General features: G+C 34.8%; 1 protein-coding gene across 1 annotated transcript; it reads left to right on the plus strand.

The window, feature by feature from the left end:
* Positions 1-336: 336 nt before the first annotated feature.
* On the plus strand, positions 337-26,661 carry LOC306849994 (bcl-2-modifying factor-like). The gene is made up of 4 exons (XM_079385399.1): positions 337-465; positions 7,613-7,788; positions 10,287-10,450; positions 21,391-26,661. Exons 2-4 carry the CDS (start codon positions 7,629-7,631, stop codon positions 21,496-21,498), a joined length of 432 nt encoding a protein of 143 aa, XP_079241525.1. The 5' UTR covers positions 337-465; positions 7,613-7,628; the 3' UTR covers positions 21,499-26,661.
* Positions 26,662-27,479: the final 818 nt, after the last annotated feature.

Genomic DNA, 27,479 nt, shown 5'->3' on the forward strand with positions numbered 1-27,479 from the left:
TAAAAGACTGGCAAATGTATACTATTTAATTTTATTTTGCATTTTGTTATCATTTATTTATTGATTGATTGATTCATTTATTTATTAATCAGGGAGAATACAAATTATTTATCTTGTCACTGTGATTTACTTGTAGCTTATTTACCTAAAATTGCTTTTGTATTGATATTTTGCCAATGTTGTGTGTAAAACAATCATGTCATTAGAGCCTCTTCATTAAAATGCTCCTGTCCCTTTTAGAGAGAGAGCGTGTGTGTGTGTGTTTGTGTGTGTGTGCGTGTGTGACGTCAGCGCGGGGGCGGGGCCTCGCCTCTGTTACACGAGAGCGCGCTCGACGCAGACAGAATGAAGTGGAGCCGCTGAGGGACGCGCAGCGAGGGCGCGAGCCGCTGATATTTCTGCACTTAGCGCGATTGTTTTTTACTTAAACATTTCTATTGAGTTGGAAAATAGACAAAGACAAAGGTAAGACGCGTTTACTCATCATGTAGTTCGTCAAAAGCTGGTAGGGAAATGTCATGGTATTTGTTATTGTTATTAGTCTGAGTAAATGCAGTCTTGTGTTTTGTTGTTGGATGTATTTGTGTAGACACTCTTGTTTATTCAGAATATTTACTGTGAGATATCATATAAAGTGTATATTATATAAACAAAGCTTCATTTAGCTGTACATTAAATCAGTGAAGCTGTTGTTGTTGTTGTATAAACCGGCACTTTGGCTGTGTCTCAAATCCTAGTGAGCTGCCTACATAGACAGCAGCGTGTGCAGCTCTACAGTCAGCTCACTACGTTTGGGAACTTCTTATTTTAACACGCAGTCTTTGCGGACCAGAACTGCTGCTGTCTAGGGAGACACACACTAGGATTTGAGACACAGCCCTGTAGTTATCTCAAATCTGATTTTTATTAATAATGACAGTCTAAAGTGCTGGAGACAAGTGTCATAAATACTTTATTATGCCTGTCAGTGTGTTTTATTGGTATTCCATGCCATTTCTAATGTCTGATAGATTTTATGATAAGATAACAGTGTCATATTGGCATAATGGTGTTGTTGAACTACTGTAAAGTCATTAAGATATGGAGATGAGAACTTTAATAACTCAAGAGCAATAAATGAGGATGATGATGCTGGAAAGATAAAGTGCTGAGCGTCTAAACACTGGTTATAGTCACTCACTTCTCATTTCTATTTGTTTTCATCAAAATGTCATGCAGTTATTGAAGCAGGACAGCTTATAGCTGAGCTGTGCTGGATAGTGTGCGAGTTCTTTTAGGTTGGTGTGTGTGTGTGTGCGTGCGTGTGTGTGTGTGTGCGTGTGTATGTGTGTGTGTTTCCTCACTGGGTCAGTAGTGCTACAGAAGCTCTATGGGAGGCGTCAGTCACCGACTAACAAATCACTCCACCACCAGTGCCACTGTTACACGACTAGTTTACTTGCCAAGTTTGATTGCTCTCATGAAAATGTGTCTTAAATACACCATGCAGTACATTTAAGTACACTACAGAGAAAACACAGCATGCCAAACAATAGCAGCATAAATCCACCTGGTTAATCCTGTATTGAAGACAAGTGCTATAAGTAAAAAGAATAATATATATTTTTTATGGCATTTTGTATTTATTTTCTATAGATTAGCATTTTTGTGATTATGTATTTATTAATTTATACATGCATGCATTTATTGTTACTTTTATACATGCATTTATTTACGCATTTATACATGCATGTATTTGTTTTATGCATGCATTTATTTATGCATTGATGCATGCATTTATTTATTTTTGCATGCATTGGGTAATTGCTATATTTATGCCATGGTGTTTACATTATTGAAGAGTAAATATCATTTTTAAGTTATATATAGCATTTTATCATGTCCAGAAGTGCATGGTAGATTTAATTAGTGGTTTTAGATGTGAAACTGTGGTTTATTGTTGAGAGTCTCTTGTGGGTTAGTTTTGGTAACGTTATTGGAGTTGTTGTTTTTTTGAAGAGGTCAGATGGAGTTGAGTTAGCAGGGCAGTGGTGATTTTGGACTGATTCCACGCTGCGCTCATGAATGGACTGTCTTTTGTGTGTTTGTGTGTGTGTCTGCAGCAGTAGAGGGAGCTGTGTGTTGCTCTGCTTTTTGCAGCATCATTTTTTTCACCCATTGAGGAAATCATATGCGATAGTTTTGTGGTGTGTGACACGTGTTTCTGTGCTCTTACACACACACGCGACACAGGACGTTCACACGCACCTCTGAACGCCACACTTGCGATGGATGAGATACGGTGGGGCCTGAGAGAATGCTGACTGTTCTCATAAGTGACATGAAGGGTTTATTGGAAACTTTTTTTGAAGAGGTTTTGAAGAGTATGTGGTAGTTTACCAGGAGAGTTTGAAAAAGAACATTGCACTAGGTTGCTAACTGACTGAAGCTCACAAAGAAAGACCTGGGTTTGCAGAAATAAATAGGAAACTATGTTTGCATAAACCATGAAGCCTCTTATTGGGACCATTTCTTTTTCTTTTCTTTTTTTTTCTTTGCATTTATAATTTTTAAAATGACAATTGAAGCAGAGTTGTCAAAGTTGCCGTTATGCTAAATATTTAGTTTTAGTTATTGTAATGTAATTTAAAATGAAAATTGGCAATAAATTCAGTAAAAATGGCGTGATGTATAAATTATGTATAATTAAAAAAAAAATTGTATGTATGTATCTGTGTATGTGTGTATTTATTTAATATATAATATATAAATTAAAAATTTTGCATAAATTAAATTCAGTTGGAATGTCTGATTAAAATAAAAAAATGTGTGTGTGTATATATATATATATATATATATATATATATATATATATATATCTAGGTAGAAGCACTGGAGAGAACCATCAGTCAGTTCCTCAGGAGGTGGTGGTTAGGGCTCCCACGGTTCCTAAGTAACATCGCCCTCTATGGGCATTCCACCAAGCTGCAGCTTCCCATCAGCAGCTTGTCCGAGGAGTTCAAGTTTACACGTGTCTGGGAGGTCTTGATGTACCGAGATTCCTCTGATGCCAAAGTCTCCTCAGCGGGAATCTGTGTTAAGACGGGAAGGAAGTGGCAGGCACAGAAAGCGGTGGACAGAGCAGAGGCACGGCTGAGGCCAGGTGTCTTGGTTGGCAACGTGGCAGTGGGACGTGCAGGCCTGGGCAGTTTTTCTAAGCCTCGCTATGACAAAGCAAGAGGGAGGGAGAAGCGTCAGATGGTGCAGAACGAGGTGCGAGCAGAGGTGGAGGAAGATTGCCTGACCAAGATGGTCGGTATGCGACAGCAAGGCGCCTGGACTGGGTTGGAGAACGCCGAGCAGCGCAAGATCAAGAGCTCTGAACCACTGCACATCAAGTTCCTCATCAGTCCAGGTTCGACCTTCTACCCAGTCCATCCAACCCACACGCTGGGGCTTGGTAGACTCACCAGCATGCCAACTGTGCCAAAGGAGTGGCACACTGGAGCATATCCTCAGCTTTTGTCCAAAGGCTTTGGGGGATGGGCGGTATCGCTGGCGCCATGATCAGGTCCTCAGGGCTTTGGCAGATACAATCACCGCAGTGATTCAGAGCAGTAAGAGTCAGCATCCCTCCAAGCATACCATCTCCTTTGTTAGAGCTGGGGAGAAGGCACAACAGCAGCCACGTTCCCCAGGTGGGCTCCTCGCCAATGCAAGAGACTGGCACCTTCAAGTGGACCTGGGAAGGCAGCTCAAGTTCCCGAGTCACATCACGGCCACTTCACTCCACCCAGACATGGTGATACTAACAGAGTCGACCAGGCAGGTGGTCATAGTGGAGCTTACTGTCCCCTGGGAAGACAGATTGGAGGAGGCAAATGACAAGAGAGCCAAGTATTCGGAGCTGGTGGAGGAGTGCAGGAGCTGCGGCTGGAAAGCACACAGTGAGCCAGTGGAGTTCGGTTGCCGGGGCTTTGCTGGACAGTCATTGCTTGGAGTTAAAGGTAAACTGTGCAGATGAGCCATAAAGAACATCTCTGAGGCTGCTGAAAAAGCCTCACGATGGCTGTGGATCCGGAGTGGGGATTCGTGGAGTAGCATGCCACTTTGACACAGGCTGGGGTCTGATCACCCCCTGCAGGCTCGCCTGGGCGAGGGTGTCTGTTGATTAAAGACGTGAAACACCTGATGACCTCGGGATCATCACTGATGATGTGTCCAAGTAGCACCAGACAGTGTATGTTAGAACCATCACTTCTGGCTCAGCCAGTGACTTCTGGGAAAGACCGGATGACGCCCATGAATAGTATGGCAACGGCTGGAGTGACAGCTGACAGCACGGAAAGACGGCACCCGGGGCACTAAAGGTTAGCAGCCCAAGCGGCAGCTCCTGTGAAGGAGCACCAAAGTAAGCTACAAAAAACCCTTCTGGAAAAAACTCCATGGATTCAGGGAGAATGAGAACCCCAATCGGTCAGACTTTCAGGCTATGACCCAAGAAAAACGGACAATCGACAATGAGCATAGTATGTATCTGTGGCAAGGTATGCAGAAATCAGACAAAGATGGCCTGCCTTAAGGGTGGGCGAATGCAGCAACGCGCAGGGGCAGTTGCCAGTATCTCAGTCTCTGGAGTGCCGGTTGCAGAACCTGGTCAGACGGAGGAGGAGCAAGGCCTAGAGCCACACCACAGTGCCCGGAACCTCCAAGCAGCACCAGCCTCTTCTCAAAGCAGAAAGCCAGAATAGCGTTGGGTGAAGTGGCCTGCCGCTAACAAGAGGGATTGGCACCAGTTCGATGAGGACCTCGATAAGATCCTGGAGTCAACATGCAAGGGGAATGTTGAACAGAAACTCCATACCATGTGCACCCTCACAATGGAGATAGGCGCAGAGCGGTTTGGCGTCACAGAAAAACGTGGCATCACTACCAAACTCCATCACTATCAAACTCCATCACTACCAAACCGGCGAGAGGTCGAGATTAGCCAGCTGAGACAAGATCTACGATCCCTGAAATGTCAATACAAGGCAGCAAAGGAGGAGGAGAAAATGGCCCTGGCTGAACTCGGAGGAGGCTCATCTCCAACCCCTTCGGCTTCACTAAGAGACTCCTGGGGCAGAAGAAAAGCGGCAACCTCACGTGCTCTGTGGAGGAGATGAACCACCACCTCAGTATCACTTTTAGTGACTCTGCAAAAGAACAAGACCTCGGCCCATGCGAGAAGCTCATCAAATCTCCAGAACCAGTGGCTCAGTTCAACATCTCCAGGCCCACCTTGAAAGAGGTGAAGGACGCAGTAATGGCAGCAAGATCAAGTTCCGCTCCTGGTCCCAGCGGAGTACCTTATAGGGTCTATAAACAGTGCCCAAAGCTACTTGTGCGACTCTGGAAAATCCTGAAGGTGTTTTGGCAGAGAGGGAAAGCGGCTCCCCAATGGAGATCAGCCGAGGGGATCTGGATATCCAAAGAAGAGAATGCAAGCACCATCGAGCAGTTTCGTATAATCTCGCTGCTCTGCGTCGAAGGGAAAATCTTCTTTAAGATTGTGTCCCAACGGCTAATGGAGTTCCTCTTGAAAAACGGGTACATGGACACCTCAGTGCAGAACGATGCAATTACAGTTGGTCCAAAATGCAGCAGATAGAGTCCTTACTAGAACCAGGAAGTACGACGATATTAGCCCGGTTCTGTCAACACTGCATTGGCTCCCCATCAAACATCGTATAGATTTTAAAATCTTGTTAATTACTTATAAAGCCCTGAATGGCTTAGCTCCTCAGTACTCCTCAGTAGAGATAATTTATGTTTTTAATACAAATATTTTTCACATTATAATAGGCTAATGACAATTGGTGGTATAAATGTATGTTATATTCACTCTGAAAATAATAACTAAACATCTTAATGATACTAAAAATAATAATAATTTAAATGATGATGATAAAATAAAATTCTCTTTTGATTTGGGGGGAAATTGGGTTCTTTGTGGCTGTTTTGGTTTTTCGACAGTGTTCATGAGATTTGCCCATCTGTATTTTGTTAAAGTGAACAGAGTATGGACGAACATAATGGTGTTTGAGCACCAGTGAGGTGAAACATAAGTGTTTATAATAATACAGTGATCTGCGGCTTTGTGTATTTTCAGTATCCCACCCTAATGTGGCTTTAACACTGACTGGACAAACATGAGCTCTTGACTCTCAGAGCTGTCGTTTTTCACCGACCCCAAAGCTTCACCGCAGAACATGGAAAGTGTAGGCGAGATGGTTTCTGTCTTTGCCTCGCCAAACCTCGTCCAGGTTAAATATAGCAAACCAGTCGTCTAATCGCAGCCGATTGTGTGGTTTCATCGCTGCTATTTATCTAAATCAGTTCGGCCAGTGACCACAAGAGACACTAATCTTTAGTCTAATTATCCTGCTGTTAACGGGCCATAAACGGGTGGCTGGTTGGGCTGAAACACCCCGTTATTACTCTGAGATATCACTTGTGAGTCTGAGTGTGTAAGAGCAAGTATTCACACATCTTTTGTGTGCTGTTTAGTGGTTGACTGGAATGGGTTTTGCATTGGCCGATGCTCTTAATGACGGGGTTTACTCCAGATTTTACATTGAACATCGAGTGTTGACGTACAAGAGTCCAACAGTATTTATATCAACATGAACTGCATAATCCCAACAAAATGCAAAATTATTACTGTTTTACTCATGAATCTGTATTTAATGTCTTGCAGGTTTTGAAACAGATAAACATGAACCGAGTTAAACAAAGAAGACTAGATTATTAACTGGGTGAAACTCACAAAGAAAGACCTAGGTCGATAGAAATAAATAGGAAATGTTATTTTTAATTAAATGTTATTAAAAACCTATTTTTAGGACCCCCCTTTTTATGACAATTTAAGCATATTTTCCCCTAAAAATTCTCATTACCGTAATGCAAAAATCCCACATTCAGTAATTGAAAATAAAAATTAGCATAAATAAATAACGTTTATGAAACAATTATAAATATCTAAATGCATAAATAATGTATAAATACCTTTTAAAATTCTTAAAATGAATATGTGTGCAATATATAATGTATATAATGAATACAATATAAAATTTTAATAATTACTCATTAAAAATGTAAATATATATATATATATATATATATATATATATATATATATATATATATTTGTTTTTTCATTTGTAATTATTTACATTTTAATTTTTTCAATTTTAATAATTACAAATTAAATTTAAAGTTGTATATATTTATGTATAAAAATAATTATTTATATATATATATATATATATATATATATATATATATATATATATATATATATATAAAATATATAATTTTATATATAATTTAAGCATGCAAAATAAAATAAAATTGTAATAGTTACAAATTAAAATATTTATGTATAACTATTTATTTTTATTATATATATACACACACACACACACACACACATATATATATATATATATATATATATATATATATATATATATATATATATATATATATATATATATATATATATACATATACACCAATTAGTCACTACAGTTCATTCAGCCTGTGTTGTTGATTTGTTTTTGTCTGACCGGCGTCCTCTGCTCTTGTTCAGGTGAGGAGCTCAGCTGATGGATGAGGATGAGGATGATGTGCACAGGAAAGGTCTACAGCGCTGGCCTTCCTCCCACGTTCAGATAAAGCAGACCGAGACAGCAGGGAGACCCCCTCTATCACCCAACGGCATGCTGCCCTGCCGAGTGCATGTGGAGCCCAGACGCCTTCTCTACGGTAAGCCACAACATCCCTGTATATGCCTGACCTCAGCGGCTTCATTACCTGTGTGTGTAACCAGCCGCTTTGCAATGCAACCCACGCCAGCGTTCACATGCACTCACACAATGCATCTCTTATTTGATCAGATGTATAATCGGTAGCAGAATCAGTGCTGGTGGAAAGTCAGTAAAGCGTGACACTTGCAACACCAAACACAAGGGTTCGATTCCAGTGAGCTGAACAATTGTACCTTGAAGACACTAAGTGGATTTGGATAAAAGCATCTGCCAAATGCATAAACATAAACGTAAACAAAGATCCAGAATCTAGGTTCCCTTTGTAGAGCGCAATAGTGATGCTGCTTTGGTTTTCCCATTCATTTACTCCATAGTGAAACATTTCAGAGACTTGAACCAAACAACCAGCTCTGACAACATTACAAACTTTAATTTGAAGCAATAATTATTTATAGTTATTTATTATGAAAATAAAACAGTATAGTTTATACTTCTAATACTTTAATTAGTGTTGTAGTCAAGACCACCTAAACTGAGACCAATACCAATGCGGTCGAGATCAAGACAAGACCAAGACCTTCATAAAATGGTCTTAAGACCAAGGCTGGTCTCGAGTACAACACTAAATTTAATACTTCAAGTTTGATAAAATATTTAAAGATATATTATTATGACGTATAATTGAATATCATAAGTTGAAATCACACTGACTTCTGAAGAAAAAAAAAAAAAGTGAAAAGTGCAATATTAAACTTTTATTTAAAAAACAACATATTTTATACTTTGCTTAATAAAATATAAAAAAATTGATAAGTATTAATTATATTTATGTTGAACTCACACTGACTTCTGAAAAAAATCAAATGCGAATTAAACATTTAATTTATTTTTTATACTTTTAATATTTCTATACTTTGCTTAATAAAATATATATTTTTAAATTAAGTCTTCATCATATATGTTGAGATCACACTGACTTCTGAAAAAAATATCAAATGCGAAAGTGCAATATTAAACTTATTTAAAAAATACAATATATTTAATATTTTTTATATTTCTGTACTTCAAGTTTAATAAAATATTTTAAAAAAATGTATAAGTCTTAATATATAAATTATGTAAATGGCACATATTGTAATTGATCAATCTCAGAGCTTTGATTTAAAGCAAAAAAGTATATGGCATATACACTGTACTGTCACCTATCAACCTCAGAGCTCATTAATTAGTTTTATGTCTGATTGCAAAACAATCTATTTATTTTTTGCAGAAAATGGGTGTGAATATTTATTTATTTTTTTTGTTTTTTTTTTGCATGTGGCAAATTTTCAAAAAGCGCTTTGTTAATGTTCCCAGACACTGCAGCTTCCTGTTTGACTTCTGTGAACATCGACGTCATGACTTCATGACTCATGGCTTTCAGACCGCAGGGGCCTTTTCTCTCTCTGCTGTTTATTTTTACACATCTCTGGTTCTTTAGCACTTGTGCCAAATCGTAGAGAACATATTTGAGGAAGCCGTTTGAAAGATACATTCAGCACATTAACACGATGAAAACACAGCCAAGATTGAGCTTCTTTGAGATGCAGTGATGATATGGAGATGTACAGCAGTATATGAGCTTGTGTTCTAAACAGACTAATCTTTTCATCAGGGAAGCACTCACTTGTTGGCAGTTATGAGGGAAGTTGATTATCAGCATAGACTGTGGTGATGCACTTGTGTGAAGCTACTGTGTGATGCTCAGATGTTGTTTCTGGAGTCTGTTTAATGTTCGCTGTAAGTCAGTCTCTGGCTTCCTGAAGAGTGAAACACTGATTAGTAATACACCAAAGTGCATTTTTACCAAAAATAAAGTTTATTTAATAATCAATTACTTAATCAAATGTATTTAATGAACAACTGTAAACACTAAAAGAGTGCAATTTAGGGTAAAAAAATACAGCATTCATCATGTTTTATGTTTATATACATGTTTTTTGTTACAATATCTTTTACAAATTACTAAAGTCCGTTTTTTGGCAGGTTTTTATTTTATTTTTTACAAATGCTTTTTTTTTTTTTTTACTCTTTTTTGTTTTTACTAAAATATAAAAGGTGCATTGTGTCACAAACCGATACAAAACACCACCTCACATGACATAAAATAAAGCAATAAACTTTAATTTAACAACGTTAAACCTTAATGTACATAACTTATAAGAAAATTTTAAATTTTAATAAAAATATGAGCGGTCACACAGAGAATTCTGGTAATGCCAATTTATTAGATTAGATAGAATATATATATATATACACACACACACACACACACAAACATTCGTGTGTGTGTATATATGTATGCATATATATATATATATATATATATATATATATATATATATATATATATATATATATACAAACGAGACGTTTGGTGTTTAAGTTTAGTGAATTAACCAGAGTTTGTGCCTTATATCATCTGTAATGATGTGTGTAATGCTGGTTTCTCTGAAGGTAACGCAGGACTGCTGCTGCTAGCGCCTCCCAGCCGCTCTCGGCCTCCAGAAGTGGTTCTCCGGCAGAACCTGCGGGTGATGGATCCAGCGGAGAGCGTGGAGACCCTCATCGGGCAGAAGCTCCAGCTGATCGGAGATCAGTTCTATCAGGAGCACATGATGGTGAGTCTGGAGATCTGAGCGTGTTTTTGTGTTCTGGATCATAATCGCATTATGTCATGCTTTAGCACTCGTTTACACAAAAGTGTTTTCCGTGTGCCGTGTTTGTTTTGGCCGGACTGTTTCCTGACTCTAGTCTAGCTGTTTGACCCCCAAAGACACCGGAGCAACCCCGCTCTCACTTCCTGTTTACTGCGCTCTTTTCCTCCTGTGTGTCTCCATAATGTCTGTGTGTGTGTGAGTGTTATTTTACTATCATTAGGATACAATTATAATTTTTACTCATATTTTGATTTTTTTTTTTAATCTAAATACTTTTATTTTATAAATGTTGTATAATTTAAATTATTTAAAATTATTTAACATTTATGCTATAAAAAATATTACGTTATTTTTAAATGTATAAAAAATTCTAATATAATTATTTTATATTTTTGCATTTACATTTGCATTTACATCATTTAGCAGACGCTTTTATCCACAGCAACTTACAAATGAGGACAATATAAACAATCAAAACCAACGAAAGAGCAACAGTTTACAGGTGACAAGTCTCCGTTAGTCTAGCACAGTACACATAGAAAGGTTTTTTTATATATAAATAAATTAGACCAAAACGAATAAAATAAGTAGTACTAATTGGTCAGGTGCTGGCGGGAAAAAAAAACATTTTTGTAAATTGTGTGTGTTTAGACATTATGATAATTTTTATTATTATTTTCAGTTGGCTTTTATTTTTATTTTTAATTTTTTTGTAGATTTCTTTTTAAAAGTGTGCGGGTATTTTTAGTGATGTTTTATTTCAGATTTAATTTTAGTTAAAACTATTATATGTGAATTAGCTTTTATTTTTATATATTTGTTGTATTTTTTATAAATATATTTAAGATTTTGTTTTTTTAATTAGTTATATTTCAGTTTCAGCCAACTAATAACCCTGGTTTGTGTCAGTGTTATTATAGTTTTAAATTTTATTTTATTTTTATATTTTCAGTTAAAGTTCTAGTAATCTTCTTATGTGCTTTTGTCATTTTTTTCAATATTAATAGTAATGGTTAATATATTTTTATTTTTTATTTATTTCCAGTTAGTCATTATAGTGCATAAAGGCAGCATTTTAAATGTTTATTTACTGTAAAAAAAAAAAGAAGTGTGACATGTTTTTCATCTATTAGTTATGTTTTATTTTATTTTAGCTTTATTTCAATTGCCAAAAACATTTTAATAGTTTTAGTTAATGATAATAACCCTTGATTTTAATAACTGACTTGTTTTTGTCCATGAGGAATTGAATAGATGGTGAAAGTGTCTCTGTATGAAGCTGGTTCACAAATAACAGGGTTGATTATGTTAAGTAGGAACATTATTTAATTGTTTTTTTCTGTGTACAGACCAAGAGCATGTATTAAACCTAGTCTGTTTTGATTTCATGTTGATGAGCTGCTAGTATGTAGAAGTATAGTCAAGATGAGTCTCTGTGATTATTTTAATGCATCTTTCCTGCTTTCTACGTGTCACTGCTTCATGCACACGCACACACACACACACACACACAAACAAACACGCACACACACTCTTGAACAGAAGTGGCCTGTATAGGTGAACACACTGGAGCGGGAGCCCCGGGGAGCAGCGGTGGTTAGGGTGACTCCAGCGAGACGCATCCGCAGGAGAGACACAAATAAGATGCTTGAGAAGCCGCTACACACACACACACACACACACACACACACAACTGATAGCGCAGTCCGTCTGCTGCGAGCAGTGATAATACGACAGTATTTCTGCGCCGTATCTCCATTAACATGTCTGTGAGATGCATCTTATTCTGTGCTCTACTGGAGATTTTGGTTTTGTTTGCTTGCTTGTGCATTGAACTTCGTATGGATCGGTTGCATTGTGGGAAATGAGTTCTCAATTAAGCAGACTGTATGTAGTAACCAGACTGTATGTTGAATGTATGTAGATTAATTTGTATCATGTGACATTGTCTTAATTTTAATTACGATGTTCTCTAAATAAATAACACATTAAACAGATTAAAAATATGTTACTTTAAGTAAAATAAACATTGACTGAACTAAAATATCAAAAATGTTAACTTTTTTAGGCATATACTTTCACATTTTTATTTAACTTTTATTTTATTTAACTTATTTAACTTGATGTACTGAAGTACCTAAAACTGAAAATGAATAAAAACTATAAAGACACTTAAAAAAGTAATGAAAAGTACAAAAACATACAACAAAATTACTAAAATATAAAATAATAATAATAAAATAAATAAACACTAATTCAAAAATCGTATTGAAATATAATAGTATCACAATATTATACTCAGCTAAAACTAAAACCATAAAAACATACTTGAAATAAGATAAATATTTCAGTTAGTTACCAAGACAACCTTTCTCATGTTCATTCAGTTGAACTTGATGTATTAAAATAACTAAAACTAAAATGGAAATAAACACTAATTAAAACTATATTGACATTTTTAAATAAAACAAAAACTAATAAAATACGTATATATGTATGTATATAAATAAAATAAAAAACTCATTCAAACAATTAATAGTAATCTCAATATTATAGTTAACTAAAACTAAAACTATAAAAAATTGTTACTTGAAATAATAATATATATATTTTAATTTATTTCAGCTAGTTGCCAAAGCAAATTTATATAAAAAAGTAAAGATGGAAAAAAATTTAAATGGAAAATATATAAAAATAAAAACTAATTGAAAATATTATTAAAAATATAATAGTACCTCAATATTATATATATATATATATATATATATATGACAGTGTATAATAAAAAAAAATCTGTATAATTTGAAAATGAATAAATTTCCACAAATACAATAAATTTTATAATTGTATAAAATAAAATAAAAAAATGTGTATATAATAACCTTATAAAAATGTATATCATTTTAAATAATAAAATAATGTTGTAATTTTAAATAATACAAATATGAAAATATATAATTTAAAATAACATTTTCAAATAATTCAAAAATATTTGTATGTAGTTTAGAATAAATTAGACATTTTCAAAAAATAAATAAAAATAATAATTGCATAAATTGAATTAAAAATATATATAAAATAAAAATATAATTTAAAATAATAAAATTATTATATAATACATATATAATTTTACAATATTAATATATAATACATTTTCAAAAAAAAAAAAAAGTAATTCTCCAAAAAAAACAAAAACAATTGTATGTCATTTAAAAATTACAATAAATTAAAAAATACAAATAATACTTTATTATATACATTTTAAAAAAAGTGATATACATATATAATACAAATACAATACAAAACTTTTCACAGCCTGTTTATTTCACTTTTTTTTTTTTACTGTATATAACCTTACAAAAATATATATTCTATATTTTATATGTATATATATATATATATATAAACTGACTGAAAAGTCTTTATTTCAAGTTTTCAGCCGTTTTCATCAGCACTCGGAGCTCAAACTGCAGTCGTGTTTCGGGCCCTGCGGTGCTGGCGTTCAGCTCTTTCATCTCTCTCGCAGTTTAAACGATTGATGCAGCTCCGTCGGGTTCAGATGAAGAGCCTTCAGAGGCTGCTATAGGAGCTGCTCTGCTGCCAGGTAAATTACTGCTCGCCGAGGCCCTCGGGGGCCCGAGAGTCAGACGGGAGCTGACTGCTGTACAGGAATCAGAGATTCATCAGTGCTGAATCAGTCGTTTGCGTACATTAGGGAGGGGCGTTGTGGTCTTGTAGTCTATTTGAGTGCAGAAATCAATCAAGTGCACATCTTTTTGAGATTATTTTTATGAAGCTGAGGTTTTGTCCTTCCAAGATTAGGATGAGTGTGTTTCTTCATCAGGTTTGTAGAAATGTGTCTCTGCATCAGTGTCTCAGCAATGGATGCTCTGCAGTGAATGGGTGCCGTCAGAATGAGAGTCCAAACAGCTGATTAAAACATCACAATAATCATATTTTAGTTAAAAAGGTCTTTATGCTGGATGTGTTTCAGCTTTAGTCTTCTCCAGATGTTATCTGATGGACTGGAGTGGTGTGGATTATTGTGATGTTTTTATCAGCTGTTTGGACTCTCATTCTGACGGCACCCATTCACATCCATTGCTGAGACACTGATGAAGAAACAAACTAATATAAGAACTCTCAAATGGCCTGAGGGTGAGCACATTTTCATCTAATGTTCATTTTTGGGTGAACTATTCCTCTAATCATCATGTTTTCTTGAGCTATAACTCAGCTTTTCTTTTTCTTTGACTGTCTATGGTGAAATATATTGAAGATGAAGTGTGTGTGTGTGTGTTAACCATCGTTTCCTCCCTATTGTCACAAAGATACACGTCAGTGTCAAAGCGTCTCACGAAGGTGTGTATTTATGCAGCGCTGCACAGATATGCGTGTGTTTACCAGAAATGCGCGTTTGCCCGCTCCAGAGTAAAGGGGATGTGTTTTGATAAGACACGTTTCCTGTAAGACGCTCGTCCGTCGCTCACTCGAGCTCACAGAAACACAGCAGCGCCTCGAACAATAACCCTCCAGAGAGACGCTGTTGTTCCTGCTACAGGAAAATCATATGCTCTTTTTTTCTCAAACTTCATCGGTGTCTTTCAATTTGATTTGGGTTAAATTGTTAGAAATGATGGATATGTGTGCTGGTGGTTTAACCAGGCTCTGTCAAAACCTCAGTTCTTCAGGAGAAATAAAAACAGACCCAAATGAGTCAAAAAGTTGTCATACAGTAAGCGTATTTTTATATATATATATATATATAGATAGATAGATAGATTATAATGTGTGTGTGTGTGTTTATATATAAATGTACAATAAAACAATAATTGTATATAGTTTAAAATGTATGATATACTGGTCATCTATACATACTATAATGAGTCAAATACTTGCTAAAATAGTACTTGATGGCAAAACCCTTGTTGGCAATCACAGAGGTCAGACGTTTCTTCTAGTTGGTCACCAGGTCTGCACACATCTCAGGAGGGATTTTGTCCCACTCCTCTTTGCAGATCCCCTCCAAGTCATTAAGGTTTCAAGGCTGACGTTTGGCGACTCGAACCTTCAGCTCCCTCCACAGATTTTCTCTGAGATGAAGGTGTTGAGACTGGCTAGGCCACTCCAGGACCTTGATGTGCTTCTTCTTGAGCCACTCCTTTGTTGCACCGTGTGTTGTGGGTCATTGTCATGCTGGAATACCCATCCACCACCCATTTTCAATGCCCTGGCCCTGACTACATGGCTCCGTCCATCGTCCCTTTGATGCAGTGCAGTTGTCCTGTCCCCGTAGCAGAAAAACACCCCCACAGCATAATGTTTCCACCTCCATGTTTGACGGTGGGGATGGTGTTCTTGGGGTCATAGGCAGCATTCCTCTTCCTCCAAACACGGCGAGTTGAGTTGATGCCAAAGAGCTGGATTTTGGTCTCATCTGACCACAACACTTTCACTTCTTTTCACTTCTCCTCTGAATCATTGGCAAGCTTCAGACAGGCCTGTGCTTTCTTGAGCAGGGGGACCTTGCGGGCGCTGTAGGCGTAGTTTGTTACCAATTGTTTTCTTGGTGACTATGGTCCCAGCTGCCTTGAGATCATTGAGAAGATCCTCCCGTGTAGTTCTGGGCTGAAGCTGCTTGGCGATGGTCTTGTAGCCCATTCCAGCCTTGTGTAGGTCTACAATCTTGTCCCTGACATCCTTGGACAGCTCTTTGGTCTTGGCCATGGTGGAGAGTTGGGAATCTGATTGATTGATTGCTTCTGTGGACAGATGTCTTTTATACAGGTAACAAGCTGAGACTCCCTTTAAGAGAGTGCTCCTAATCTCCTAAAACCCTAAATCTCCTAATCTCAGCTCCTTACCTGTAGAAAAGACACCTGGGAGCAGAAATGTTGCTGATTGATAGGGGATCAAATACTTATTTCACTCATTAAAATGCAAATAAATTTATAACTATATATATAGACACATAGACTTGTATATATGCGTATTGCTCTATATGTATGTCCTCATATAATGTCCTCAGGATGCCTTCACTCATAATCATCATATTCTTGGACATGCAGTGATTTACTCCTCAGTCCTCAGGCTGAGTTTATGAGTATTATTCTTCAGTAACGTGTCTCCAGCCGCTGTCACCTGATAAGAAGTGAATCTGGGGATTTCTGCAGCTGATTGTCCAGCTGCACGCAGAGCTGATAAACCCGCTGTGTGTGTGTGTGTGTGTGTGTGTGTGTGTGTGAGCGAGCGTCTGCTTAAACTCCACTCGTTATCTCAGGCTAAATTTAGCTGCTGACTCAGTTGTGAGAGTTAGCTGTGAGAGCGAGTGCCACACGTTCACACTCAAACACCGGGTAAACAGCTGGGGTTCTGCTGGTTCTTCACTGGTTCTTCGGTTCATCAGAGTTGTTGGTTCTTTGATTGCCAATGTTTCAATACAGTTTTTTCAGATCACTGTGCTTATTTCTGGGTTCTGTGAAGCACAAATGGTTAGTTATGATGCATATATGGGCTGTTGGTTTAACCAAACACTGTCCTTCAGGACTAATTATCCTCACTACAGCTTGATAGATATATATATAAATATATATTATATATAAAAATAAATTTATATAACATAAAAAATATAAAATATAAACAAAATATAAAAATATTTTTAAATATATAAATATTATATCACATTTTAAAAATAAATAAATTTGATTAAATTATATAGAATCGTTTTTATTTATTTTATTTAAAGTAAAATAAAATGGATCAAATTAAAATAAACAGACAAATGAGTCAATAGTTAGTTTATTTGTTTCATGAATATGTATGTGTATTTATATATATATATATATATATATATATATATATATATATATATAATATTATCATATTTCTTTTTCTTTTTTTTTGATGGTTCTTCAGCAGTTCTTCGGTTTATCAGTGAATCATTTTGGCTGAGCAGTTGTTTCTTTTTCTGTTCCCAATGCCTAATGTTTTTCAGATATATATATAATATATTTATAATATAATTTATAATATATTCATTTCTGGGTTCTGTGACGCACGACTAGAGAATCCTGCTCAAATGTTGGTGTCGTTTATCCTGCTTCATTCATAAATTTGAGTGATTTGATTTGCACAGACTCTATTATGAGCATTATTAATGGTGACGCTTGCCCTGGAACACTAAATATGATTAGATAAGTGATGTTTATTGTGTGCTAATGGTTAGTCATAAAAGTAAATACAGTAAGCACAGCGTTTCACAGACGTTTTTTCCTTATTACTTTAAAGTCAAGATCTTGTTATTCTTCTTTGCGTAAATATCCTTGAGCTATGCTTTTTAAAATGAGAGTAAATGTGTTTTCTGAGGCACCATACCGACCTCGCGGTGGTTTCTGCTGCTCGGTGCGATGGTAAATTGGTCCACGAGGGCAAAGCTCGCCGCGTCTCGGGCTTATGCAACGCTCTGCAATGTGCAGCCGACAGCGACTGCTATCAGAACTACAATGAAAGAGATCTTCATATACCTGACTTTATTCTATAAACACCTCAGCAACCTGTAAACATGTACGTTTAACCTGAAAATACTATTTCAGCTTTTCTTCTTCAAAATTTCATGTTTAATTCAGCGTGATGCTTGTCATTTCTTTGTAATTGTGAAAATGAATAGCAATTTCTGAGTTAAAATTGTTTCTACACCAATACACTTATCCTTTCAGTGCAAAAGTTGCCATGAAAATTAATTTCATGCCACACTTGTTGTATTTTGAATTTATATACATATAAAATTAATAATTGTAAAAAAAAAAAAAAATTAACATTTTCATGCACAAATAATACTATTTTTATATATATAAATATTTTCATATATATATATATATATATATATATATATATATATATATATATATGGATTGGGATATTTGATATTTAATTTTTTTTGGACAGATTCTAAATGAACAGCAAAATAAATAGGTTTTATTGAATAAATATGTAAAAAATAAATAAATAAATAGAGAAAAGAGAAGGTCAATTAATTGAGAATTGAGAAGAATTAAAAGCCAAAAATATTAATTATTTGCCTTGGAAATGCATTTTGAATTATTTTTATTATTTGACTTTTTTTTGCATTTTTGTGTACATTAAAATATAATTATTTAGTTGTTTTTTCTTGCATAATAGTCACAATTTTGCGATACTCAATCTAAAACCTTTCTCCAAAAAGTCCAAATTTTACGACTGAAAGTGCATGTTAGTGAAAAATGCATGTAAAACATTTAAAAAATGAAAATATATTTTAAAAAATATATTGTAAAGCGTGTGGCTTAAGGAAATATATTTTTCATATTGAAAATTGTAATTGAAAAAAAATGTGCTTCAAGGGAATCTTAAAATACTTTTTGGGTAAATACAAATGTAAATATGCAGTTATATTTGATACATTTCTTCACAAAGCTCTAATTAATTAGCGTGTGCTGGAGCAGTTTTGACTGCTAGTTTATGTTAAAGTGTGTTTTACGGCTCTGAAAGTGCATGTACGTGTTGTTGATGGCATGTTTTTTGTAATGTGTCTGACAGCTTTAGAGGGCTGAGTTACGGTGAAGGCTTCAGCTCGTTCTTTACGGCTCGTCTGTGAGAGTAACAGATGTGTTATCAGGCTTTCGTCTCTAGAGAGCTGAGCCAGCCAAAATACAGCTGTGTGTGTGTGTGTGTGTGTGTGTCTCCACCCTGCCTCGAGAGCACCGTAATCCTATTTAGTGAAATGATCTTATCTTCCCTCCCTCAATGACAGCGCTAGTATTATCCACTTAATCTTCCCAAATCCAATTCTCCTCAGAGCGACTGGAGAGCGTGAGAGTCGCCCATCCATCGTCTCCGATATCATTTATGATCACATGAGTGACATCATGAGGAGAAGTGTGACATCAAACTCAGTAACCCAAAATGTACTTTAAGTAACACCTTAACACGCCAGATGGGCGAATATCACGCTCTCGATTCGTTCCTCTGGCACTGCTATGCAAGTAAAAATATGAACAAAAAATAATGAACGAATATTTTCTAAATAATAAAAATAATGCAAAATGCAGTTCCAAAGCAAAGAAGTAATATTTTTGGCTTTTAATTCTTCTCAATTTAGCTGTCATTCAGAGCCACAGATTCCAAATCAATAACAAAATGAGTATTAAATAATGAGTTTTATAGAGCAAATATATAAATTACCAGTAACTTCATAAAGAATGGCAAAATAACGAGGTTTAAGTTGTGAGAAAGTGAAAATGTCTAGATAATTATATTTTCACAAAATGATACTTACTAGCCCTGTATTTTGCATTATTTGTATTATTTAAAAAAAAAAATTGTTTTTTGGCCATGCATTTATTATTATTTTTTTTATTATTATACAAATGATGCAAAATACAGTTTCAGGGACAAAAATTAATGTTTTTGGCATTTAATTGTTGTCATTTATTTGCCTTTTCTCATAACAAAAGTTCACAGCCACAGATCAGATTCCAAATGAATAACAAAAGTATAAAATGGGCTTTATAAAGTATATCTGTAAAATATATATTAATTATTTAAATGTATTTATTTATGTCCATGAAAATATTATATATTTATTTAGCTGCTTTTTCTCAAAAACATAGAGAAACATAATGAAGACAGGACTACAACTATCTGTTTTAACGCACTGTCCATATACGTATTACTGACCACAGCTCATCTGTATTCTGATTGATAGTGTTAATATTGGAAGTGTAGTATTGGTACAGTGTCTGTATGTGAAGGTGACTGCTCTGTTTGAGATGGCGTGGCTCCATGCATCAGGAACAGACAGCGTTTGTTGAGGAAATACTGTGTTCTGCTGTCTGGATGTGTTTACCCAGCTATTACATCACTGCGTCCTCACACGAGCCACACACGAGCCAATATTACACCAGTGTCAAAACATGTGATATGACTGATCTTATTTTAATGGATTGTCTCATTCAGCAAAATATAAACCTGTTTAATAAACCTTCAAATAACAATAACACAATTTATATTACTAAATTTACTTCAAGGTGCATGAAAATGTATTTCTAATCTTAAAATACATTTTGGGTAAATTAAATGTAAAATGTAAACTTTTGGGTTTAGTTAAATAACCATCTCCATATTAGGAATATATTTTGGCCATTTTTTTTTTTCTTTGCATAATTTGAAATATATTTAAAATTTTATGTTTTATTTTTAATTAATGTTTATGCATGTTTTTCATGTGTATTTATCATCTTTGGTAGTTGTTTCTGTAGTTTATTTGAAGCAAAATTCTGTCACGCAATATTTTAAAGACTTGCTGTTAAATTATTGTATTTCTGGAAAGCAGATTTACATTGATCATTATTTTATTGAATAAACATGTAAAGAAAAAACAAATATATTTTAAAATATATCTGAAAATGTATTTTTTTTCTATATGATAATATAATATATTTAAAAAACTCCTTGTTAGCAATACATTTTGACCTTTTTTGCACAATTTGAAATATATTTTAAAATATCTGTTTAGCAATATATTTGGCCTATTTTTTTTTAAGCAAAATTTGAAATATATTTTAAATCACCAGCTCATATTTCACCCCAAAAACAAAGAAAATAAGAATTTGTATTATTTTATTTTTTTAGGAACACTAAGATTATTTTTGCATTATGACATTATTTTTTTTGTCAAACAAGTACAGTAGTCAATATTTGAAGTGGATCAAAAGAGTTAATCAAAGTTGTCCTGAGACCAGAACGCTTTTAGGTTTTAGGATACCCCTGATTTGATCCACTTCAAATGTTGACTACTGTACATGTACCCCCCTAAATGTCATGTACCCTGTAAGCTCATTGTGATGTGTTTTTTTATTTTGCAGCAACACAGAAACCAAAGGAACCGGGAGCCGCTGTGGTGGCGCGTGGCGGTGGTGTTTTACACGCTTCTATTCGGAAGAGAGGCCAACGCAAGAGCAGATCGCAGATGAAGCGCCTCTCAAACACTGCCATCCGTGTCCCAGTCCTCATGACGGAGCGGGGCTTTAACGGCACTGTCTGAAATCTAACACGGGTTTTGAGGGGAAATCAGAGACTGGAATGAAGACGTCTCCGCAGGACGGGGGCGGTTTTTATCGTCTTTTTTCCCCATGAAGATGCCATGATGTTCTTGAGATTCTAACAGGAATATTTTCATAAACACGTTGAGGTATTTTGTACAGGATGCTGTTTAATTTTCTTTGCACTTCCATACGTGTGTATCCGGATGACCTCCATGAGTTTTGGGAGCGCCTTACTGTCCCACCCCACCCATAAACGGAGGATTAGGACGGGATTTTCCTTCAGAAATCTCCCAAGACGTCCAGCAACTTGACAAATCTCCAAAGAGCCCATTTCTCAGAACAAAAGCTTTTTGCACCTCATTTCGTCCAGTTTTCTTGATGTTTTTACTTTTTTATTACATAATTGTTGGATTTTTTTATTGTTCTTCCTTTTTTTTAGTTTAAATACTTTTCGGAAGAAGAGGCAAGGATGATCTAGACGCCTTTGAAGAGGGTTTGATGAAGTCAATGATGAGTTGATGTACTGCTGTTATTGAGTTGTCTTTATACTTCATTTGATTTGAGTTTTGACGCAACAGCGTGAAATATTACTGGATTGGCTGTTTGGTTTGCTCCAATATCATTTCGGGGAAGCAAAAGTAGAGGAAAACTGTTATCAGGTCTTAAAAATTCACCAAATTTTGGAAAACATTACAATAAAACATGCAAAAATGTTGACTTTAAGTCTCACTCAGGTACTTAAAGGGACAGTTCACCCAAAAATGAATGTTCTGGCATCATTTACTCTGATTTGCCCTAACAAAGTTGTTTCACGATTAACTTCCATAGTATGGGAAAAAACATATATAATGGAAGTCAGTGGAGACCAGAAACTTTTTGGTTACCAAAATACTTCATCATATTTCTGTTATCATTTATTACCCTCAATATGTTCCAAAACCTGTATGAGTTTCTGGTACCCATTGACTTCCATAGTATTTTTTCCATACAATGGAGGTCAATGGGTACCAACAACTGTTCGGTTACCAACATTCTTCAAAGTATCTTCTTTTATGTTTAACAGAAGAAAGAGTTAATTATGACGGAATTTTTCAACTTAACCAAGTTGTTCCATGATGGAACCCATTGACTTCCATAGTATGAAAAAAATATATAATGGAAGCCAATGGGTACCATCAACTGTTTGATGACTAACATCCTTCAAAATATCTTCTTTTGTGTCCAACAGAAGAAAGAGATACAGGTTTGGATGGAATGACATGTGGGTGAGTAAAAGACAGAAATGTTATTTTTGGATAAACTGTCTCTTTAAACCCACTAAACTTAAAATGGCCAATAGATACAAACCGGGTTTGACATATCATAACGTTTCTGTGCCTATAACACGAACAGATCATCCTAGACCGTGTTTACATTCACATACAGCAAACATATCAGCCTCAGCAGCACAAATCTCTTTTCATAAGTCGTTTTGTTTTTATATATCATCTGTAACTGGTTCTCTTGCCTGTTGAAGATAATCCGAGCAATACTGTGTAAATCTGTGAAGTTTTCTCCTCTCAGGACTCTTGGCGCTTTTGATTTTCCTGTTTTATTTGTACTTTTATACCTGATCTGTAAAGTTACGGTGATGTACATTTCTTTCGTTTTGCTTTTGTTTTTTATATGACCACTACTTTGTAGACATAAGGAAGAACTTGTTCTGAAATTTGTTAAGACTGTAATTATTATATTTGAAGACACTGATGCATTCAATGCTGTTCCTCTGATTTGTCTGTCCTGTATTTTGTTTAGTTTTTTCATCTTGAAGGAGTGAAGCATATTTTGTGAGACTTTGGTTCAGATTGATGTTTCTGCCACCTCTGAAATCATGCAGTTTGTTAATTTCAAATCAGAGATGATGGCAGAACGAGCAAATGAAGGAAAACATAAACTTTTTTTAATGAAAGCACATCATTTTACTCTTTGAAGACAATACCGATAAAAGTCCTCATCATTTATTAGAACCGTGTCAAATATTGAAATCCACTCACATTCAGCTCATATTTCACCCAAAAATCAAAAGAAAATATTGCATTTAAACAGATTTTTAGGACCTTTTAGTTTAGGTTTATGCTATATTTGGAAAGTGAAATAAAATTTTCTAAATTTGTTTTATTTTGGTTTTTTTGCTTTTGTTACTTGCTCTATATTTTAGATGGGGAGTAATGTAACACAATAAATATTTAATTTAATTTATGATTGAAAATCTACATTTTCATAACTTAAATGCAGTATACAGCATCAAATTGAATAGAAAAGATGCTTAATTTTCAGGAAAATACAATTGTGAGATAAAAAGTTGCAATTACTTTTTTAATTATTATTTCATGGTGGAAACAAATAAAAGACAGTATAGTAAACTCAGAATTTTGATTAAAAGAAAGTCATAATTGTGAGTTTATATCTTGTGATTTTTTTTCTTAGAATTGAGTTTATATATCACAATTCTGAGGTTTTTTATTTAATTTCTAGTTGAAGATTTTCATAACTTAAATGCAGTATAGAGCATAAAATTGAATAGAAAAGTTGCTTAATTTTCAGGAAAATACAATTGTAAGATAAAAAGAATTGGAATAAAAAAGAATTGTAAACTCAGAATTCTGAGATAAATGTCAGAATTGTGAGTTTATATCTTGCAACTTTAACTTTTTTCATAGAATTGAGTTTATATATCAAAATTTTGAGTTTCTATCTGGCAATTCTGATTTTTTTTTTTTTTATGTAATTTATATTACATTAAAATTATTATTTTCATTACTTACAGTACATAGTATTGAATTGAATAGAAAACTTGCTTAATTGTCATGAAAAAATGCCAGTGTCACGATGCAAAATAATCGTGACGCTCTTAAAAATTGGCTTGAGTTTCTTTATTGAAAACTTGTAAGTTTCTTCTGATTGTGAGGTGAAATGTGTCTGAGGTGTGCCGTGTCTCTGTGGGTCTGGTGCTGTAAATGTACTGGTTTTCAGGACTGTATCTGGTGCATCAGTACGGTACAGGGTTAGTCTCAGTAGTTCTCGTTGAGGCGGATGATGTTGCGCGAGCTGAACGTATGTTTCCTGCAGATTGTGAACGCTGAGCCAGCGCCGCATGTTCTCCCGCCGCTCACGTATGTGCACGCCTTCACTTTCCTTCACAACGTTTTAATTTATTTTTCTCTTATTTATTTTGTTTCTTTCTTTTTTTTTATATCGGCCCATTGCTACTGTATACATTGTATTGTGCAATTCTTTTCTTTCTATGCCTCGATAGTAATGTTTTGTTGTGCATTTCTGGTGTTCGTTGTGTTGCTGAAGGAGGTTTCGGATGCTCAATGGTTTTAATCTTTGGTGTCTCTCAAATCAACAAAGTGCCATCAGATGAATTGAGCATGAGGAAAGTCAGAGGAGAGATTATATGTAATCAGGTGGATCTCACAAAAACACGCCCAGGTTGGGTTTCGCACCAAAATCCACTAGAAGACATTTTTGCATTATTAATTTGATTTTCATGACATAGAAGCAGCTCCAAATTCTCATTACAGTGGTGTGAAACATTTGACTTTTGGGTTTGTATGTAATTGTTTCTCTTCTGATTGTGGGCTCATATATATGGACGCTTGATTCCACCACAGAACTAAAAAAAAAAAAAAAGGAATTGCGAATTTTTTTTTTTATCTGAAAATTTTGACACTTTTTTTTTCTTGGAATTCAGATTTGTTTTCTCACCATTTGAACTTTTTCAGTATTTCTAAGTTTATATCTCGCAATTCTGACCTTTTACGCAATTCTAAGTTTATATCTTGCAATTCAGAAATTTTCTGCAATTCTGAGTTTCTCACAATTTTGAGTTTTTATATTCGCAATTCTGACGATTCTGAGTTTATACAGATATGAAGTCAGAATACAATGTGAACTAAGAATTCCAAGCAAAAAAGTCGAAATTGTGAGAGAAAATATCACAATTGCCTCTTTTTTTTATTCTTTTAGGGGACAAAACCTGAATTGTGAGATAAAAAGTCGCAAATACCTTTTTTATTTATTCCGTGGTGGAAACAAGCATCCATAGAAATATGACCTGGACGAGAAACTACGAATCATTGCATAAAATCAAAATACTGGAGGTTTTGAAGACATACGCAGTAAACGCGGGATATTGTGAAGTGCTTTATCTCCGTTTCTCTCTTTTTACATGCACTGGAAAGTACTTTGTGTTTGATTGAATCTCGAGGGTTCTTGTATCCCAGTGTTAACTGTGTCTCTCTAACATGTCGCTCTTCTGAAGTTCTTGAGGAAACAGGAAGATGTTTTTGATTCTCTATTTAGTTTTTTTGGCATCTGACAATGTGTTTTGACTCAAAGGGTAACAAGCACACCTTGCTGCCCAGTATTAACCCATGATGAAACCAACGGTGTCTTTAAATGTACTTCAGTCCTTCATTGTTTTCTTGATATTGACTGTTATTGTTGGGGCTCATTGGTTTGGGTTTCTAAAATGGATTTTCTTACTGAAATTTGTAGCTTTTTGAAGGCAGATGTTTTTAACGTTGTAAAAAATGTTCTCCACTGAATGATTTCAAACTGTGATCAAGGGCTTTTTTAATCTACAAATGGATTTGAAACATTCCTTGTCAGTCCAAAATGATTTTAATACTTGCATTTAAGACATTTTACCATTCTGCAGATTTGACCCCTCCAGGCCTTCGTATATATCCAACATTTGGCGGTTTCTGTTGAAATGATCCCACTGGGAAACGCATTGATTGTTTATCTGAGGTCTCGCTGCCTTTCATCAAGTCTTGAGGTTCACACACACTCACTGTACACCAAGAAATGAGACCCAGCGATGATGTAGCATGTGTGTAAACATTGACTGTGTGTCTTCGGGACTGTATTGTGCACTTCCTCACCTTGGTTTCGTTTCGTTTTTAATACAGTATGGAAGTTATAGTTTTTGTTATATAGTGCAATATGCTGTACATAAGAGCTTTGCTCTACGAAATACTTTTCTGAATTTTTTTGGTTGTTTTATTGGTACACTTTTTTTCAATAAAAACATATTAAAGTCTGAATGTCTTTGAATAATTATTATTTTCAAAATTGTGCTGATCAAGTTTAGGGAGCACAACTAGTACCTTAACTAACATTAATACTTCAGGTTTTCAGGACTGAGCTCTGGTACTTTTTTGTGTTTGATGTAAATTTATTATGTAAAATGTTAATTTGACCCTAATTTCTGAACTATTTCTAATTCTGCACTTTCAGATCAGTTTTATTTTAGTATTTCTATATACTATGATAGTATTTATTAATATTTGGAATTATCTTTTACTTTTATATTTTCATTTAAGTTTACGTTTCAGTAGTTTGTATGCACTTTTCAAAATGTATTTCTATATATGAAGAGTTCATTTGCAGAAACAGATGACTCCATTTTTAACAATTTTCAAAAATCATGTTTTTTCATTGTGCATTGCATTTAATCTGTCAAACTGTAGCTAACTAAAAAAAAAAACATGATTTTGAAAATATCTGTTTTTGCAAATAAACTCTTCATATATATATATATATATATATATATATATATATATATATAATAGTTCTGGATTTAATTTTTGTCAACAATACCAACAGTGTCAGGCTCAGTATGACAGGAAATTTCATGGGAAGGCACACTGTAAAAAAATAAATAATAATTTTCCAAATATTTCCAAACCGTATTACAATACATTTCACAAGAAAATACTATTTCAGTCTTTCTGCTTCAAAATTTCATATTTAATTCAAAGCATTACTTGTCATTGTAATGATTTATGTAATTTACTAGCAATTTCTGAGTGAAAAGGGTTTCTACTCCAGTTTTTCTCAGTGTACTTGTGTCTGTGCCT

The sequence above is a fragment of the Barbus barbus genome, assembly GCF_936440315.1.
Source record: "Barbus barbus genome assembly, chromosome: 30".
NCBI classification, from domain to species: domain Eukaryota; kingdom Metazoa; phylum Chordata; class Actinopteri; order Cypriniformes; family Cyprinidae; genus Barbus; species Barbus barbus.

Bases quoted from the DNA above. Each gene is read 5' to 3' on its own strand.
- LOC306849994 (XM_079385399.1), top strand. From the start codon at position 7,629: ATGGATGAGGATGAGGATGATGTGCACAGGAAAGGTCTACAGCGCTGG. The intron at 7,789-10,286 runs GTAAGCCACAAC...GTTTCTCTGAAG, and splicing joins GCCCAGACGCCTTCTCTACG to GTAACGCAGGACTGCTGCTG. The intron at 10,451-21,390 runs GTGAGTCTGGAG...TTTATTTTGCAG, and splicing joins TCTATCAGGAGCACATGATG to CAACACAGAAACCAAAGGAA.